Here is an 18,304-nt window from a genome sequence, read left to right on the forward strand (position 1 = left end):
GAAGTGAGAGAGTGGCATTGACATATATACACTACCAAGTGTAAAATAAATAGCTAGTGGGAAGCAGCCGCATAGCACAGGGAGATCAGCTTGGTGCTTTTCGTACACCTAGAGGGGTGGGATAGGGAGGGTGGGAGAGAGATGTAAGAGGGAGGAGATGTGGAGATATAGGTATATGTATAGCTGATTCACTTTGTTATACCACAGAAACTAACACAACATTGTAAAGCAATTATACTGCAATAAAGATATTAATAAAAGCCCCACAAAACTCTTCAGTGGCCAAGAGACAGATGCAATGGATAAAATAAAGAAATTTAAATAATGAAAAAAATATATTTTAGGGCTTCCCTGGTGGCGCAGTCGTTGAGAGTCTGCCTGCTAGTGCAGGGGACACGGGTTCGAGCCCTGGTCTGGGAGGATCCCACATGCCGCGGAGCAACTGGGCCCGTGGGCCACAACTACTGAGCCTGCGCGTCTGGAGCCTGTGCTCCGCAACAAGAGAGGCCACGATAGTGAGAGGCCCGCGCACCGCGATGAAGAGTGGCCCCCACTTGCCACAGCTAGAGAAGGCCCTCGCACAGAAACGAGGACCCAACACAGCCAAAAATAAATAAATAAATAAATAAATAAAATTTTAAAAATATATATATATATTTTAAAAAATAGAAAAGAAAAGAAGCCCTTGATGGGAGCTGTAGTCGGAAAAAAAAATATATATATATATATACATATATATATATATATATATATATATATATATATATATATATATATATATATATATATACACACACTCCAGAAAAGATGTTAAAAAAAAAAATTTGTAGGTCTGAGCAGTCCTGTTTTCTTTGGTTTGCTGTTGTATACACATCTGCTCTTCAAATGTACAGTTTTAGTGGCATCTTGACTTCTGTTTTATTGGTCCTTCAGTTTTTATTGATACTGTGTTCCTTAATGGCAGTGCTAAAAGGAAGTGTTCATTTTACTAAAAGAAATGAGATCCAAGGACATTCCACAAATTAGGTTGTGTTTGCTAGGCACTAATCCCTCCAGTTATCCCACGCAAAAGAAGAGCACATGGCCAAGTGCTTGATGCTACAATACTGATGCTCTCAGCTTAATTCTACCTCCATTTGAAAACTCATATTTCAGAACTCCCCAGAGAGCTCACAGGCACACATGGGCACACCCAGGTTCACACACCCATGTCCCTTGGCTTTTCTTTTTTCTGTCTCTTCTACTTCTAAGAAGAGGAGTATGTGTATTGCGTGTAGGACAGAAAGACTAAATTTAAGTCTTTTGTCAAACAATAGAAATCTGAATCTCAATAGAATATGGAGGTCTATTGGAAAGCTCATGCTACTCCTGTATTAGACATGTAACCAGAATGCCCTCCAAGCCTCTTTAGCTTATAGGTACAAATAATTTCCCATTAATTCTAACACTCACGATTTGTTGTCTTGTGGTCCACACGTGTATAACTGGACTGTGCAAGTCTCTTGTAGTTGTACGTGAGGCTCCCCAGGGTGACTTACCTGTTATTAGAACCAGTCCCCTTATGTTTGATGTGTGTGTCTCTGTTTTAAGGTCTCTGTATAGAACATCATTTGAGGCTGGACTTAGGCTCCCACAGCCACTGTGGCCATGGCTGTCCCTGCTGGCACAATGTTACTGCATTGAGTGTTGCCTTCCTTTGCTTTCAAAGCTGGAGAACCCACACCAGGCCAAGTGGGCCCTATATTCATTGGGACACTTTTGGTTATAAGTGACAGAAGCCCAATTCCAACTGGTATAAGCCAAAATAAGGGAACTTATTAGCTCATCTAGCTAAAAATAGAAGGGAAGGTAGGGTGGCATCCCAAAGTATCAAGAGACCAACAGAGCACAGTTTCATTCTTTATCTTCCTCTTTATAGTCTTCTGTTTCTACAATCTTCTATTCTTTTCTCTTTCTATTTATAATCTATTTCTCCATCTCTTGCTTCTACTTTTCTCTTTATTAGGTTCAGTTTAAGGCAGGTCCACTCCATCGAGCAAAGACCAGCATTAATTTTCTTTCTTTTTTTTAACCACTAAACTTTTATTGTATATCCTTCTTGTTGGTAGATTTAATTTTGGTTAACGTATGCCTTTTAGTGATTATTCGTGTCCTTGACAGATAGACTTTGTATCAGCATTTAGTTTCAGCAAGGATCCAACACTTTCTAAAATGTCAAAACTAAAGTGTGGAAAAGTAAAGAAATTATCCTAAATCCCATAGTGATTTAATAATGGCCAGGCCAGCACTAAGAGCTTGTGTTCCTGTCTTCTCAGTCTACTGTTCCTTCTAACACTGGCTTCCTTAATGATTTCCTCCATAAGTCTAAAGAAGTTTGGATCAAGGCACAAGTCCAACACTGAGGTTAGCAGAGAAGCCCTCTGCCCATTGGCCAGTGGGAACCATTATCCATGAGAGCGAATCACTGAGCTGATGTAGGAGATATGGCGTGAGGTGTGGGATTCACCTTAGCTCCAGTGCATCATCTTTGGAGAGAGAGCAAAAGTAGATTGCAGTTGTATGAGAAGGGGAGGGTATTCCAAGAACAGCTTGAGAGCACCAGGTATCTGGGATGTGTGTTTTTTGCCTTCAACAATAAATTTTTCAAATAAAGTCTTAGCCTTTGGGGCTTGAAGGAAAGGGTAGAGACAGTAGAACTTCTTTATCTGAAGGTGGTAGTTTTACCAGCCACCTGCAGAGTTTAGGGGCATGTTGGGATTGATGAGAATTACTGAGGCTAAGTGACCTGCCCTAGGAACTAAGTAATCACAGACGGGACAGAGTGTAAGCTGCAGTGATTGTTATTCAGGTCTGGGAGTTTGCAGTTTTATAAATGTCTCCCTAGAGTAGAGAGAATTTTTATTTGTAAGGTCTTACTAAAACCTTCCAGGACCACCTGCCTATCATCCCTCTTGGGAAGAATAAAAAATAGAGTTCTCCCTCCAGGGAAATGATTCTGTGCCTACAAGGAGTCCAAGCGTGTCATGATGAGGCTAAGTCATCTTGCTATTTCCATTGACTCGTGAGCATGAGTTCCAGGATCCTCTCAATCTAGGTCTGTCCCATGGTCCTACCGTGGGTTCTGCCAGAGTCTCTGACTGGCACAAACTAAATGTAGTTGAGAATTCCATGGAGGCTGGAGTACACTGGTTAATGCATTAAACATCACGCAACTCTGGGATATGACTGAACTGTTTAGTTTCATATTTGAATTGCCTACCCTAAAGAAATGCAGTGAACCTCCTAGCAGAAATCTAGGATAGTCATATTTTCCTAGATACTTTATACTCCTCTTTATGTATGGATGGTGGAGGATTTGAGGAGGAAAAACAAGCAAACCACCACGGCAAGAAATAAATGTGTAAAGTTGGAGGTAATTACTTTTTCGCCTCACTCGTCTTTTTCCCAGTCACGTGTTATTGCTTTGGTATGGTCCCTTTTGTTCACATTTTTTAAAATATAGTAGAAGAGGACAGGAAAGCATGAAATGTTTTATTATCTAATAGAAGAAATTAGTTACTGTAGAAATTATCTTCATGTGGCTGTTATTTTTAGGCAGACACCCTTCAATCAGGAATCATCTGAGGTTTGTGGCCATCAGCCATTCAAAGTACATTAGAAAATCCACCGTTGTACACAGCCTTTGCTCCTTCCATCAGGTCTGTGACAGGCAGACAAGGGGATGGGTGTTCGGCAGGTCGGTACTTGTCAAGTGAAGCTAGGACACCTTTCAGAGGAATTTAAATTGGATCAGGTTTTATCATTCATTGCTTTATATTTGATACTCTCCCAGAGAGTTATAATTAGAGATATATGAAAGAGAAATAACCTGAAAAACTTGCTGATGGATGAACTCTACCCATAGGTATAGTGCATTTTAAAAATTTCTTTTTGATACATAGATTTATATGACATCCTTGTCCCTTTTCAGATATATTCTAGAAAGGCAACCTTGCCTACAGAAGTTGTTCTTAAGAGAAATTTGATGGAGGCTTCCCGATATGGCGTTACAATAGGTAACTGCTTGTGTGTTAGGACTTCAGGGAATCCTACCCTCCCTCAGTATAGTATCCCTTACCCCTACCCCCATTATAGCACCTAAAGGTCTAAAAATCCCCCTAGGAAAAGACATTGTGAAACTGAGAAGCCATGACCATCTATGAACATCGTCTTTTATGCTCTGAAACAAATCAATTTAGATGACACACTAAAGTAGGAAAATACTGACATGTTTTAGATCTTATATAACAAGGATGGGGAAAATTTTCATTTTCATCCATGCCTGCTAGAAAGATCCACCATGAATGAGAAGTCTATGAAATAATTTTGCTTTGTCACAGATCACATGTAAGGCAGGTTTTTTTTCTTTTTCCTTTTTTCCATGCCTGTGTGTGCTGGGGCTGGTGATGGGCTACGCCTCCTCCTCATCCTGAGCATTGAGGGTTCTCATGCTCATGATCTTCTGCTTCTTTTTTCTGGATTCATAAGGAGGTGTCAACTTAGAACAGTACTATAAGATGCTACCCTTGCAGGAATGGTTGTTGATTTCTAAAGAGCTAGAATCAAAGATTCAATCTGCTCAGGTTCTTTGACTCAGAGTTGTTAACCAGCGTCCAAGGCTGCAGAGGTGAGGAGCAAATGGAATGCTTCAAGAGAGAATAAGCTTCTGTTATCCTTGGTCAACCTGCTGGATGTTTCTTCAAGCCTGTCCCAACAGAGTCAGTGTAGAGACAAGTGTTGGCATTGGTGGCTTTGTAGAAGCTCACGTGGACACTTTTGGGCCACTAGCATGTGAAGATACAGGTCCTTAGACCTGGATTGACCCTCCTGAGCCTCCTTTAATTTTTCTATGGCCTCAGTTAAAAAACATTGACCTCTCTTCTGCCACTGGCACTTCTTTCCTTTGCTTTCCCCAACCCACGAGTCATTCTTTTTTAATTATCCTCAGTAGAATATGCACTAAAATAGTAGAATATATACTAAATCCTTGGGTTCATAGAGAAAAACCGTGCAAATATAGTTTCACTGAAGGTGAACTGAATCTGTGGTCAGGAAGTGATTATTAGAACTCCTTCTTGCTACTCAGTACCTAAAGTCCTGATATGTAATCTGCACAGCTTTATTTTAAGGAAATGATCCACTGTACCTGTCAGATTCACTGTTCTAAGTGGGGCTAGAACACGTCATACACAAGAGCTGAATTGAATTCTTTCTTGTGAAGAGGTAACAACTCAGGAAGACCTCAGCTGAATTTCATACATATCCATTTTTGTAATTGAAGTATAGTTGATTTACAATACTTTGTTTCGGGTGTACAGCACAGTTATATGTATATATGTATATATGCAGTTATATATATGTATGCATATATGTATACATATGTACATATATGCATGTATATATGTATATGTGTGTGTGTGTATATTCTTCAGATTCTGTTCCCTTAAAGGTATTACAAAATATTGAGTATAGTTCCCTGTGCTATACAGTAGTTCCTTGTTGGTTATCTATTTTATATATAGTAGTGTGTATATGTTAATACCAACCTCCTAATTTATCCCTCATACATATCCATTTAATCAGTTATGTGCCTTAGGAGAAGTAATAAGTTATCATCTAGTCTTAGTTTTCACGTATGTAAAATGAGAATAGTAACTTATGAAATTGTTTAGGGGATTTATTAATTTGGGGTAATAGAAGTAAAGTGGCTGTCACAGTCGTGGTATAGGGTAGATGCTTAGTTAATATATGTGCTTTTTGACTTGTTGGACTGTATGCTCTGGGAAGAATAGATTTATGTTTTCTGTTCCTCCTGTGGCTTCCCACAGTATATTATAGTGATCTACATATGGCAGTTAATGTTTACTGAATGGTACTATCTGATTAGTATGGAATTCAGTGAATGAAGGTAAATGGTTGGCTGGGCCCAGCCCCTGTGGACTTGGCAGTTGCGTACCTCTCAGAACAGAAGTACCCAGAGGAAGCCTGATGTCTATTGCAGCCATGAACACCAATGTGTGATTAAAGTTAAGTGCTAACAAGAGAATCCAAGGTTTTTGTTTATGCTGAGCTTGTGCTTTCTTGTGATCCTAGTTAGAGTCAGGACAAGGGCAGCACAAATGAGTGACTGAAAGAATTTATTGACTGAGGAGACGTAATCTACAGATTTATGGCGAGATGGATGCAACTTGATTTATAGAGGAAAACTGCACCTGCCCCTCACTGGTGTTAAGCTCTAGGTAATAGCACACCCAGCATCCCTCCGTAAAGACTGCTAAGTTTCTGAGCCTGTTGTCAAACATTGTAAATTATGGAGACCCATGCCGTGTCTTGCTCAAAGATATAACCTAAACAAGCACAAGCATAAGACAATAAATAAGCAGCATATGGACATTACATGTAAGCATAGAGGTCATCCAAGTTGTGTGGCAATGAGGGCTCAGAGGTCATCCATGCTGTGTGGCAATGAGGGCTCAGAGATCATTGTAGTTTGATGGCCATCAAGTGTAGTTTAGAGCTCTGTATGTTTCCTGCCGCTCTTCTCAAGGTGGCCCGGGAAGGGAGCTGAATTTTCCTGCAGGTTTTATTTTGACTAATTAATGACATAAACTTGGAGGTATGAAGTGCAGCAGAAGCCATCTATTGTTTTAATTGCCTCTGACCTTAATATTTTCAATGCCATGAGGATATGTTCTCTGACTGGCCAAATGATGCCTTCCCACAGGTGGTCAATCCATAAAGTAAGAATCTGTCTTTTAAAAGGAGCTCATGGGTTAACCCTGAAACAAACAAACAAAAAAAACAAACCCAATAAAGCCCTTACAACTTTGTATCTAAAATACTTGCCCAGCCCTGCAACATTCTAAGGGAGCTCAGCTCCATCTTGTGGCCTAAAACCACGTGTCCATTTGTTGCATCCTTCTTGGCTACTTAAGAGGAGCCCTGTATTCTTTTTGTCTCACTACTATTTGTGGGGAAATAGGCATGGCCCTGGCAAACTGGGAGGGGTACACCTGGCTTTGTTACCTCTCATGCTCCCAAACTTATCTCTCTCTCCTCCTCTTGTGGGAAGAGTGGTGGGGTACCCCAGTCTTCTGCTGTGAATTCAGTGCTCTCGTGCTATCTTCCTAAAAGTCTCTTATTTATTTATTTATTTTTACCTGTCCCAAGGAATAAATGGTCATTTCTTAAGATGCTATTATGTAATAAGATTGGTTTCGTTAAAAAAAAAAAAAAAGTAATTAAAGGAATTAAATCCGTTGACTGAATTTGGAGAAGTAAAGGATGGATGGTAAAATATGAGATCCATGGAAGGTAGGCCTAGTTTTTAGAAGTGATATGTCCTGAGGGCCAGAGATGGAAAACTCGCAAACAAAAGGGTTGCATCTCATTCTCAGTCACTTTTTAAAGCTTACATGGCTTTTTAAAATGTAAATTAATTCCCATCATTTAAAAATAGAGAGATGTCATATAAAAAACAAACATAACTTGGATTTCTGGCTTCTTATTCAAAATTGGAAGATTTGACAACATAGGGTTCACATTTCCTTGTGGTAACAGTCAATGGAAACTGAATAATAGTTAAACACTTTAAAGCAAGCACACATCTTCCATTTTACCACAGACCACACCACTCCCTACAGTCTTGTGGTCGACCCATATCCCTCAATTTGTACCTGCTTGACTCCTGTGACATTGAGTTTGTGACTCTGTAGGCTTGTAGCATGTAAGACCCATTCACGTCCTTATTATGGTATAAATTTGGGCCTAGTCCCACAGTACATTTTTAAAAACTGAGTAATTGTCCAGGGACCCATGTCTAGCCAGGGTGGGGAGTGCAGCCCAAAGATGTCCTGTCTTCACAGGGCAGGCTGACCTGGAAATCTCAGGAAAGTGATACAGGGAAATCTCAGGGCCTGAAACAGTGACCTGGGATATGTCAAAGCATAGATGTATTTCAGCTTAATACAGAGTAAAAAGAATGTCAAAAACAACAACAAAAAGAAAATGGGGATTTATCTATGTTTAGGCTAGTTCTGTGAGTCTTCATTTATTTGTTCTGGTTTACTGATACCATTGGGCATATGCTATTTATTACTCCATTTGATTACGCCTGGCCACTCTAACTCCTAAGTTGTAAACTCTTAGAAGACAGATTTTCTGTTCCAGTTCTTTTCCCTTTTGTCTTTCCTTTCCTCTTCTCATCTCCCCATTTCCCATAAAATAAAACACATAAAAATAATACATGCTTTAGAGTTAGCTGTAGGTACACAAATAAAAGTTTCATCAGTTTCCTAGCTGCTGCTGCTTTTCCTTTGCTGGATCAGGATGGAATCCCATGAACCTTTTATTCTTTCTCATTTTAGGATTTAGAATGAGACAGCGCCACGTCCTCATGGAGTCCACAGGGCCTGCAGGGCACTGCCCTCACTTGGTTGAATCTGTTCCTTGTGAGGATCCAGTGTGTTATCAGTGGCTGACATCTGAAGGGATCTGTATCCCTGATCATGGCAAGTGTGGCCCTGGACATCGCATCCTGAAGGCTGTCTGCCAGAATGAGCAAGGTATGACTCAAGGAAACACGAGGATTGTTAAGTAATATCTGCCAGATAACACGTCACCACTCTCAGGCCATCTTCCCCAGGGAGAGAAACACAGTCTTTCCTGTTCTAGAATATTCATGTTTAAGTCAAGTGACCTACTGCTGCAAAGTAAGCTGCTTTGACTTAATACAGGGCCAAGTACTCCATGACAAAAGAACGCTGTCTGATTATACCTAAATGTAATACAGTGAACCCAGAGCATTCTCTGGAGTTTTTAATTCATTAAGACAAACAGAATACAGAAATTGGCTGGAGAGTCTTCAGCTTATCAGTACAAAACAAGTTTGATTTGCCTTTATTGATGTTGATATGTAACATGCTTTTATATATTATTAACAAATACTGCCTTGTAAAGATTCCAAGGCTGCAGCTCCCTCCAAGTTAAAAAGAAAACAAAAAGTACTAAGCTGTATCTTTTCAATTATATAACATTAGATTAGAATCAGTTCTAGACATAATGCTTACACTTCTAAAGAACCATTTTAAAATATAAGTTGTCAAGATTTACAAAACTGTTAAGAGTGGTGTCTTTCCTTCATCACCAAGCTTCTGGTGTGATGGTTGTGTGAAATGAAGGGTGATTTAGAAAATATGTAAGTCACATGGAGATGAGAAAAGTGACATTTAAATAGAGTTAAAAAAAATTCGGTCTTTTGGAAGAGTATCGAGTATGTCTATTAATCAGTTCTGCCATGAGAAGTCATGATTTATAATGTTCTTGGTGTGTGGAGTGAAATGTTTTGACTTATGGAGTAAAGAAATCTATAGAACAGAAGGAAATTTCAAAGTGGATTCAGAATGGATATTAGCATCCACACAAGGTTGACATTCAGCAATGCATTTGCTGTTCCCTTCCTTCCTCTCTCCCCTTCTCTCTCCCCTTCTCTCTCTCTCTCCCCACCCCATCTCTCTCATTCCCCACCCCCCCATCACTTCCTTCTTTCTTTCCTTCTTCCCTCTTCTTTTTATCCCTCCCTCTCTCCCTCCATCCATTGTTCCTTCATTTTTTTCAATCACTACCTTACTTAGACAAATATACATTTTATCAGGTGATGTAATTGATTACCTCATGAAGCCAGGTAGTTGTTTAATTAAGTAGGGCCACACCAGATTGTATTAGCTAGTCCTTTTTGACTAAAATAGTTAACACAGTGGCTTCTAATATTACTGAATAATTTTTGAATTGTGGTGACATGTGTGAAATTTATTACCAGCAGCCCATAAGATCACTTTTTGAATTCAAGAAAAGTATAGATGTTTAAAACCTGGGCTCTAGTGTCAGACAGGTTGGAATTTCCAGTCTGCTACTCTTCTGCTAGATAATCTCAGGAAAATTATTTAACTGTGGAGGCATCCTTTCCTTCAGCTATAAAGTGGGGATAATAAAACCTACCTCTCACTCTCAACTTGTGAGAATTAAATTACTTACATAAAAGTGATTAGTGAAGTGTCTAGCACATAACCATTCAAAATAAGCTTGAGCTTATTTAGTTGTAATGCACATTTATTACTGTTCTCTGTCCTGGGGGATTTGTGCAAAGAGCATTCTTTAAAAAAATGAAATAAATGAAATGAAAATAATAATGAAGATTAGAATAACCATATTAGTTCGTCTTCCCAACCTCCAGCTGTGGAAACAAAATCATTTGTTTGGTTGAGACCCAATGACAAATGACTGTAAGGCTTTGTCATCTCATAGCAGGAACTGGAGACTTTACAAGGCTGTCATACTATGGCCACAGGGCCAGGAACTTCTTTCACAATGTGTACCGTCCCTTCTACAGTCTTGCAGAGTGTGAGATTCTGATTTATAGTTAGAAATATAGATTTGGTCCATGTTCTGGCACACAGCTTCTAAAACCACTGGAATTTCCTGAGGAGTAAGAACAGTGGGAGCAGGTTTTGTTATAATGTTTGGTCTCCGGGCCTCTGTTCCTGAAATCACTTCCATAAAGGTGAAATTGGTGTCTTGTTATTCACATCAAGCCCCTTTCTACCACAACTGGGTTTATATGAATGAGATGACTTTTGGAAAGTACCTAAAGGTGGGGCTGGTTGCACAGGAACCAACTGTGAATAGAGGGCTGGAACTTTCAATCCTACCCCCTGATATCGGGGGAGGGGGAGGGACGGGAGGCCGAATCAACCATTAATGGCTAGTGAGTTAATCAATCATGCCTACGTAATGAAGCCTCCATAAAAACCCAAAGGACATTGCTCAGAGAGCTTCCGGGTTGGTGAATGCATGGAGATTTGGGAAGAGCAGCACAGGAGGCTCCTTGCCCTTTCCCATACCTTGCCCTGTGCATGTGTTCCATCGGATTGTTCCCGAGTTTTATCCTATTATAATAAACTGGTTATCTAGTAAGCAAAGTGGATTTCCTGAGTTCTGTGAGCCTCTCTAGCAAATTAATGAAACTCAAGAAGGGGGTCATGGGAACTTCTGATTTATAGCCAGTTGGTCAGAACCACAGGTGACAACTTGGACTTGTGACTGGCATCCTGAGTTGGAGGAGGTCATTGGAACCCCCAGTTTGTAGCCAGTTGGTCAGAAGCACAGGTAACCGGGGCTGGAGATCGGTGTCTTAAGCGGAGGGCGGCCTTATGGGACTGAGCCCTTTACCTGTGGAATAGGATGCTATCTCCAGATAGATAGTGTCAGAATTGAGTTGAATAGTAGGATAACCAGCTGGTATTGGAGAATTCACTTAGTGTAGGGTGGGGAAATAACCCCCCCACACACATACGCACACATTGTGATTGAACGTAGAACACTTTTTTACAGAGCTGTCAACTCTACCATTTTATAGAAATTCTATAGTTTTATTGCTATTCATGTGAAATAACCAATTTTCAGCATTGACCTACCCTCTCAATTTTTATGGCATAAGTAGGAATTACTACTGGTTCAGATCAGTTTCATGAAGTCTTTGTGGGTTTGTGGGATAACAGCCACAGCTGTGGTTACAAGAACATACTGGCCTCCTGATGCCTGAAGCAGTCTTTTGTCCAGTGAAAAATTGAAAATGTGATCTGGTTGCACTTTTTGAAGTTCAGCTTCTATGAGGTTGTGGATGATTGATGATCAAAGTTTGCCAGAAAATGCTCCCGTTTGACCCTCTACATATCATCATAGCATTTCCTTAGTTATAGGAATTGACAGAACTGTTGACACATTTAAATGCTTGGTGAGAAAAAAAGGACTGAGATCTATTTAATGAATCTCCTGTGATTTTTCCTTGTAACTTTTGATACTTTCCTTTTCATCACTCTGAGTTTATTAATTGTTTCATAGGCCTTTTATTTCAGAGTTTATTCATCTGTAAATGGATGAGACCAAAAGAAATAAATGTTTTTTGATTAAAAAATCAAACAAACTCATATTAGATCTAATTGGACTTGAGGCTTGCTATAATTTCCAAGGTTACTTGCTATGTCCTTTATTTAAAGGCTTGTCCATATTGACTCACTCCAGGTATCCCTTATGCCAAAAGGAACATTCAGTATCCTTGCAAAATGTCTACAGCCCATTCAGATAGCGGAGCCAAGAGATTCTCGCATAGCCGTGATCAAGATTCTGTATGACTCTTTTTTTTTTTTTTCCACACACACACACTGTATTTTATTTTTACAAGAGATAAATAGACTGACACCAAGCATTGTAAGTGGATGACCACAACAAAAGCAACAATGATTGCAATTACCAAACACGAAACACACTCATACTATGGAGATTCTGTATGACTCTTTTTAAAAAAAAAAAATTATTTATTTTCTTTATTTTTTTGGCTGCGTCAGGTCTTAGTTGCAGCATGCGGGATCTTTCGTTGTGGCTCATAGGCTTCTCTCTAGTTGTGGCATGCAGGTTTTCTCTCTCTAGTTGTAACATGTGGGCTCCAAGGCACATGGGCTCTGTAGTTGTGGCACGTGGGCTCCAGAGCATGTGGGCTCTGTAGTTTGCAGCATGTGGGCTCTCTAGTTGAGGTGCACGAGCTCAGTAGTTGTGGCATGAGGGCTTAGTTGCCCCACAGCATGTGAGATCTTGGTTCCTTGACCGGGGATCAAGCCTGCATCCCCTGAATTGCAAGGTGGATTCTTTTACCACTGGACCACCGGGGAAGTCCGAAGATTCTGTAGGACTCTTGACAGTGTCTTGTTGAGCATAACTCCTGCCACTGGAAAGATATGTTTCTCTTCCTCAGAAGCTCCTTTATACCACTAGCTTGGGAACTTAAAAATTACACAATCTATGCCACATTGAAGCTAGGAAGTAACTGGAAATAGCAGTTTTGATATACGTAAATCTTGTGGGTTAGTTTAAGAATGTGATCTACTTCGGACTACTTAAAATTCAAGTAGTCATCTATGAATTTCTACAGCTATCTCTGTAGATATATAGTACTTTGACCCATTCTCTATTTGATTTATTAGTGATACTCTTCAATCAGTCTCACTAAAGTTGCTATTTCTCACCCAGCCTGTGATTGTAGCAAATAATCTGTTAGTAATGTTTATTTTCATTAAGAAAATTGTATTATAGATTACATGAATGAGTATTCTGATTTGGAATCTGATTTCCAGTACTTTGATTGGTGAATTAGCTTTGATTCCTCTCTTCTGCACATCTAATCATTAGTATGGGTCAAAAGAAGTCTACTAAGCATAGAGTACATATAGGTTTTTCTTGTCTCATTGACAAGTAGGTTTCCTACATTTCAAAGGGGGCATTTGAGTTTCTATAGAATTTTTTTTTTTGAGGAAAAAAACTTTATTTTTAAATTTTTAAAAAACATCTTTATTAGAGTATAATTGCTTTACAATGCTATGTTAGTTTCTGCTTTATAACAAAGTCAATCAGCTATACATATACATATATCACCATATCTCCTCCCTCTAGCCTCTCCCTCCCACCCTCCCTATCCCACCCCTCTAGGTGGTCACAAATCACCGAGCTGATCTCCCTGTGCTATGTGACTGCTTCCCACTAGCTATCTATTTTACATTTGGTAGTGTATATATGTCCATGCCACTCTCTCACTTTGTCCCAGCTTACCCTTCGCCCTCCCCGTGTCCTCAAGTCCATTCTGTACATCTGCGTCTTTATTCCTGTCCTGCCCCTAGGTTCTTCATAACCATTTTTTTTTTTTATTCCATACATATGTGTTAGCATACGGTATTTGTTTTCCTCTTTCTGACTTACTTCGCTTTGTATGACAGACTCTAGGTCCATCCACCTCACTACAAATAACTCAATTTCGTTCCTTTTTATGGCTGAGTAATATTCCATTGTATATATGTGCCACATCTTCTTTATCTATTCATCTGTTGATGGACACTTAGGTTGCTTCCATGTCCTGGCTATTGTAAATAGAGCTGCAGTGAACATTGTGGTACATGACTCTTTTTGAATTATGGTTTTCTCAGGGTGTATGCCCAGTAGTGGGATTGCTGGGTCATATGGTAGTTCTATTTTTAATTTTTTAAGGAACCTCCCTACTGTTCTCCATAGTGACTGTATCAATTTACATTCCCACCAACAGTGCAAGAGTGTTCCCTTTTCTCCACACCCTCTCCAACTCTACAGAAGTTTAAAAATATTTTGTTCTAGTTCTGCAAAAACTGCCATTGGTAATTTGATAGAGATTGCATTGAATCTTTAGATTGCCTTGGGTGGTATGGTCATTTTAACAATATTGATTCTTCTAATCCTAGAGATTATCATACTAAGTGAAGTAAGTCAAACAGAGAAAGACAAATATCATATGATATCACTTATATGTGAAATCTAAAAAAAAATGATACAAAAGAACTTACTAATGAAACAGAAATAGACTCACAGACAGAGAAAACAAATTTATGGTTACTAAAGGGGAAAGGGGAGGGAGGGAGGGAGGGAGGGATAAATTAGGAGTTTGGGATTAACAGATAACACTACTATATATAAAATAGATAAACAACAAGGTCCTACTGTATAGCACATTCAGTTACATACATACATATATGTGTAACTGAATCACTTTGCTGTACACTGGAAACTAACACAACATATTAAATCAATTATACTTCAGTAAAAAGGGGGGCATTTGAAAGTAAATGGAGTGTGATCCAAACTGCATGCTGACATATTTTTCCCTTAGATTTTCAAGTTTATTCACTGTTTTCAACTTTGTTTCTCTGACATGTAAATGGTTCATTGTTGCTAGGTTTCACTGGCAATTGATGAAGGTTTAGCATCAGGTGACATCTTCCCAGAGCAGGTTGGGAAGATCCCCATAATGCCAGGGCAGTGGACAGCATTCCCAGTGGCTGGCAGGTGACCACTGTTTATCATTGTTCATGCCTCCAGGATGCAAAGTGGGTAGACACCGCAGAGTCATTGGATAAACACCAGACTGCCCACTGGTGTGGTCGGACCCTGAGTACGTGCCACACATTTTGCTCCATAAGTTACCAAATAAGCTGTCTTTAAAAAGTGTCTGTATACTTCATCAAGCATCTTTATTCAGAGATAATGCAGTGTACATTCTGCACTTGTAGAAAGCTAATACCCATGCTGGAGAAGAGTGTAATACATCAGGAAGAACAAGGTTCACATGCTGACAGGTACAAGGAGTTAAGAGTTCTCTGGTACCTCTTCACCACTCCCTTGCATGCAAGGTTTATTATTTTCACAGTTCCACTGTGAAAATATTTCACAGTGCATTTAATATTATATTATTTTCACAGTTCCACTGTGAAAATATTTCACAGTGCATTTAATATTAATATTAAAAACCTAAATATTAAGGAAATATTTTCCTTAAGTGGTATATATATTTGCACCAAAAGCATGAGGAATGATTTTCCATCATTAAGGGGGACTTGGCTTTTCCTTTTAGAGGCATTTTTTTTTTTTGAGTTCTTGCTTTGTATCATTAACCTTGAACAATCCAAAAATGTGATCTTTAACTTTAGCTAAAATGGCATTTGTTTGCAATCCTTAACACCATGAGTGCCTTTTCTAGGATGAATTTAATTGGTGGAAAGCATGCTAGAATAATCATTTACCTGAGTTGGATTAAAATGTTTAAACATGTTTTTAAGTCTGTGATTGGAGTTGGAAGTTTTGTTTTGTTTATTTTTATCTTTAAATCTCAAGAAATGTTCTTGGGCTGACCTGTGAGAATAAGGTCAGACTCCATTCATATGGGAAATTGTCGATTGGAATATTTTGTGATTCACCAGAACAATAAATAGAACCCCTGTTGTGTTTTCAACTCATTATTTTTTAAACCTTTTGATCATGTTGTATCTCATGTTGGTCAATGAGTACTGCTTTACTTCTCTGTATATATTGTTCTTTTTTTAACAAGACTTTCTAACTACTGTTTCAGCACAGTATTTATTTTCTTGTATTTTAGGAAGAACAAGGGATAGGTTATTCATCAGGTATTTGATGTATTTGCCATTCAAGTATATTCCTGCAATAAATCAACCTATTTAAGAGACGCCACATAATGAGAGCCATGATAGAGAATACAGTGCCTCTAAATTAAATTTCAAATATGGGTCTTCTAAAAGTTTTGAACAATGGCAGCTTCGTTCAAATAAGTATACAGTTTATTAAGATGTGCATTTTGGAAGCAATAATAGTAACTGGGATTTTATTTTTAAAAAAGTAACTGTCATTTTCTTCTTAATCTCTTAATTTTTTGTTTCTATTTTTAGTTAAAAAAACACAACAAAACACTTAACCTTTGCGTAAGGTTTGGGAATCTTTGCCCTATGCTGCCAGGTGTTCAGAGGAATTCAAAAGAGAGGAGAATGAACATGGACGTGTATTTTATATTAGCAATGTAAATTCAGAGAAATGGCTTTTTAGAGTACTCAGACTTAGCAAGTACTACTGTGTCCTGCCCAGATCCTATTGGCAATTTACCATTTCTGTGCATGCCAGCCAGAAATTCAGCTGACACCACCTGCATCTCCTTGCCTAAGGAATTTCTTCAGTCACTGGAGCCTTCTTTGCCCATATATGCAGTTAGAAGAGCCAGGGAGTTGACAATGCCAGGGAGCAACCTTCAAGCAATGATTGAGAGTTGATGTATAAATACCAACTCCCTTGCCCCTCAGATGGAATAACCTTGAGGTATATATTCTACGCTGTGTCATAGAGTTCCCAGTGAGATGAAACGCCACTTACTGATGGTCTGATTTTTAAAATTATACACACTTTATCAGCCTCCTTCCCTTTCCTGTCTCATTCCCCTACTCTTGCACTGGTTCCCTGGCATTATTCCCCAATAAATACAATAAATATGTGCCCATAAATCTTTATCACAGAGTTTGGTTATGGTACATCTCAAACTAAGACAAGGATGCTTGGAAAGATACTTCGTGGATCCACTATTGTAGGAGATACAGGATTCAATTCAAATCATACCATAGTGATGATGACATTTAAAAATCACCTTACAAGGAAGAAATGATACAGTCTCTCATGAGATTTCATTCAATATTTTGAGCAACTCTATTTATCAATTGTTGGGTAATATCTGAAGGGCTTCAATATACTGCTTCTTTCCTCCCTTTGAAAACATAAAAAAACAAAAAACAAAACAAAACAAAAAAACACTGTTGAATCCTATTTCTTTCCCAGTTAGGCAATGCTAGTAACTTACACTATCCTCCTGAGTCTTGTTTTCCAACAGTCGAGTCATTTTATGACTCTCAGGGGAGGACTAGGTTATTCATATTTTCATTTTGTAGTGATTCCAGAGGGTATTGGAACGTTTCTGAATAACAACGAGACAATCAGACTTTTTCGGATGTTGACAGACTTATTTGTGTTGAGGGGACATGTGGGTTTATCTCCTCTTTCCTAGATCAGTGGTTCTAAAATGATGGTGTGTATCAGAATCACTCAGAGAGGTTATAAAAGCACAAAAGTCTGCCACCCACCCCGCACTCCAGAGTTTCTGACTCAGTACATCTGAGATGGGGCTCTAGAACTGATGTTTCTAACAAGTTCCCAAGGGATACTGACGATGCTGGTCCAGGGACCATAGTTTGCGAAACACTGTTCCAGGCAGAAGGGGGCCTATGGGCAGCCTCATCACGTTAGTACATAACGGAGGTAGGCTAGAACAGTGAAAGGCATATCTTACACTTCATCATAATCAGCAGTGGTATTGATTCTCATCTGTCGTTTCTTCTTTCCTGCCGGGGAAATTATTCTTGAAATCTATGAGATAGATTACTGTCTTTCCAGAAGGAAGCATTGAGTAAATATTCTTTTATTTCTTTATTGTTACCTAGATGGATTACTAGAAGATCAAATAGTGGAAAGCAATAGTGTACTCTTGCAGAAACAGAAGACAAATAATATGTGAGATGAGTTATTTAGGCTTAGAGGAGAGAATTTTCATTTTCAGCAAGCTATCTTTCTCCGACCACCAACTGATAGCAGTTTGGTGTCAGTGTCCTTACTGAAGGAAGTGTGGTGATGACAAATACGTTGTATTAAATTTTGAAATGAACCTGACATTGCAGTTGAAAGTGCCAGTAAGATCAGGCTGCTATTCACACTACAGGAATCAGACTGTAAAGGAGAGTAAATTTGAGAGTTCCTGTAGCCAAGTTCGTCATTCCCTTTCATTTAGATGTCTTGCAGTGAAATTAAA

General features: G+C 39.0%; 1 protein-coding gene across 4 annotated transcripts in view; it reads left to right on the forward strand.

The window, feature by feature from the left end:
• The window catches only part of THSD7B (thrombospondin type 1 domain containing 7B), a 1,195,438-nt gene that overhangs the window by 715,463 nt on the left and 461,671 nt on the right, over positions 1–18,304 (forward strand). For all 4 annotated transcript variants that reach the window (XM_082464904.1, XM_082464907.1, XM_082464905.1 and 1 more), the window contains one exon: positions 8,406–8,603. In XM_082464904.1, coding sequence (XP_082321030.1) covers positions 8,406–8,603 — 198 coding nt within the window. The remainder of the gene's footprint in view (positions 1–8,405; positions 8,604–18,304) is intronic.

Source organism: Balaenoptera physalus (genome assembly GCF_965194825.1).
Source record: "Balaenoptera physalus genome assembly, chromosome: 6".
NCBI classification, from domain to species: Eukaryota; Metazoa; Chordata; class Mammalia; order Artiodactyla; family Balaenopteridae; genus Balaenoptera; species Balaenoptera physalus.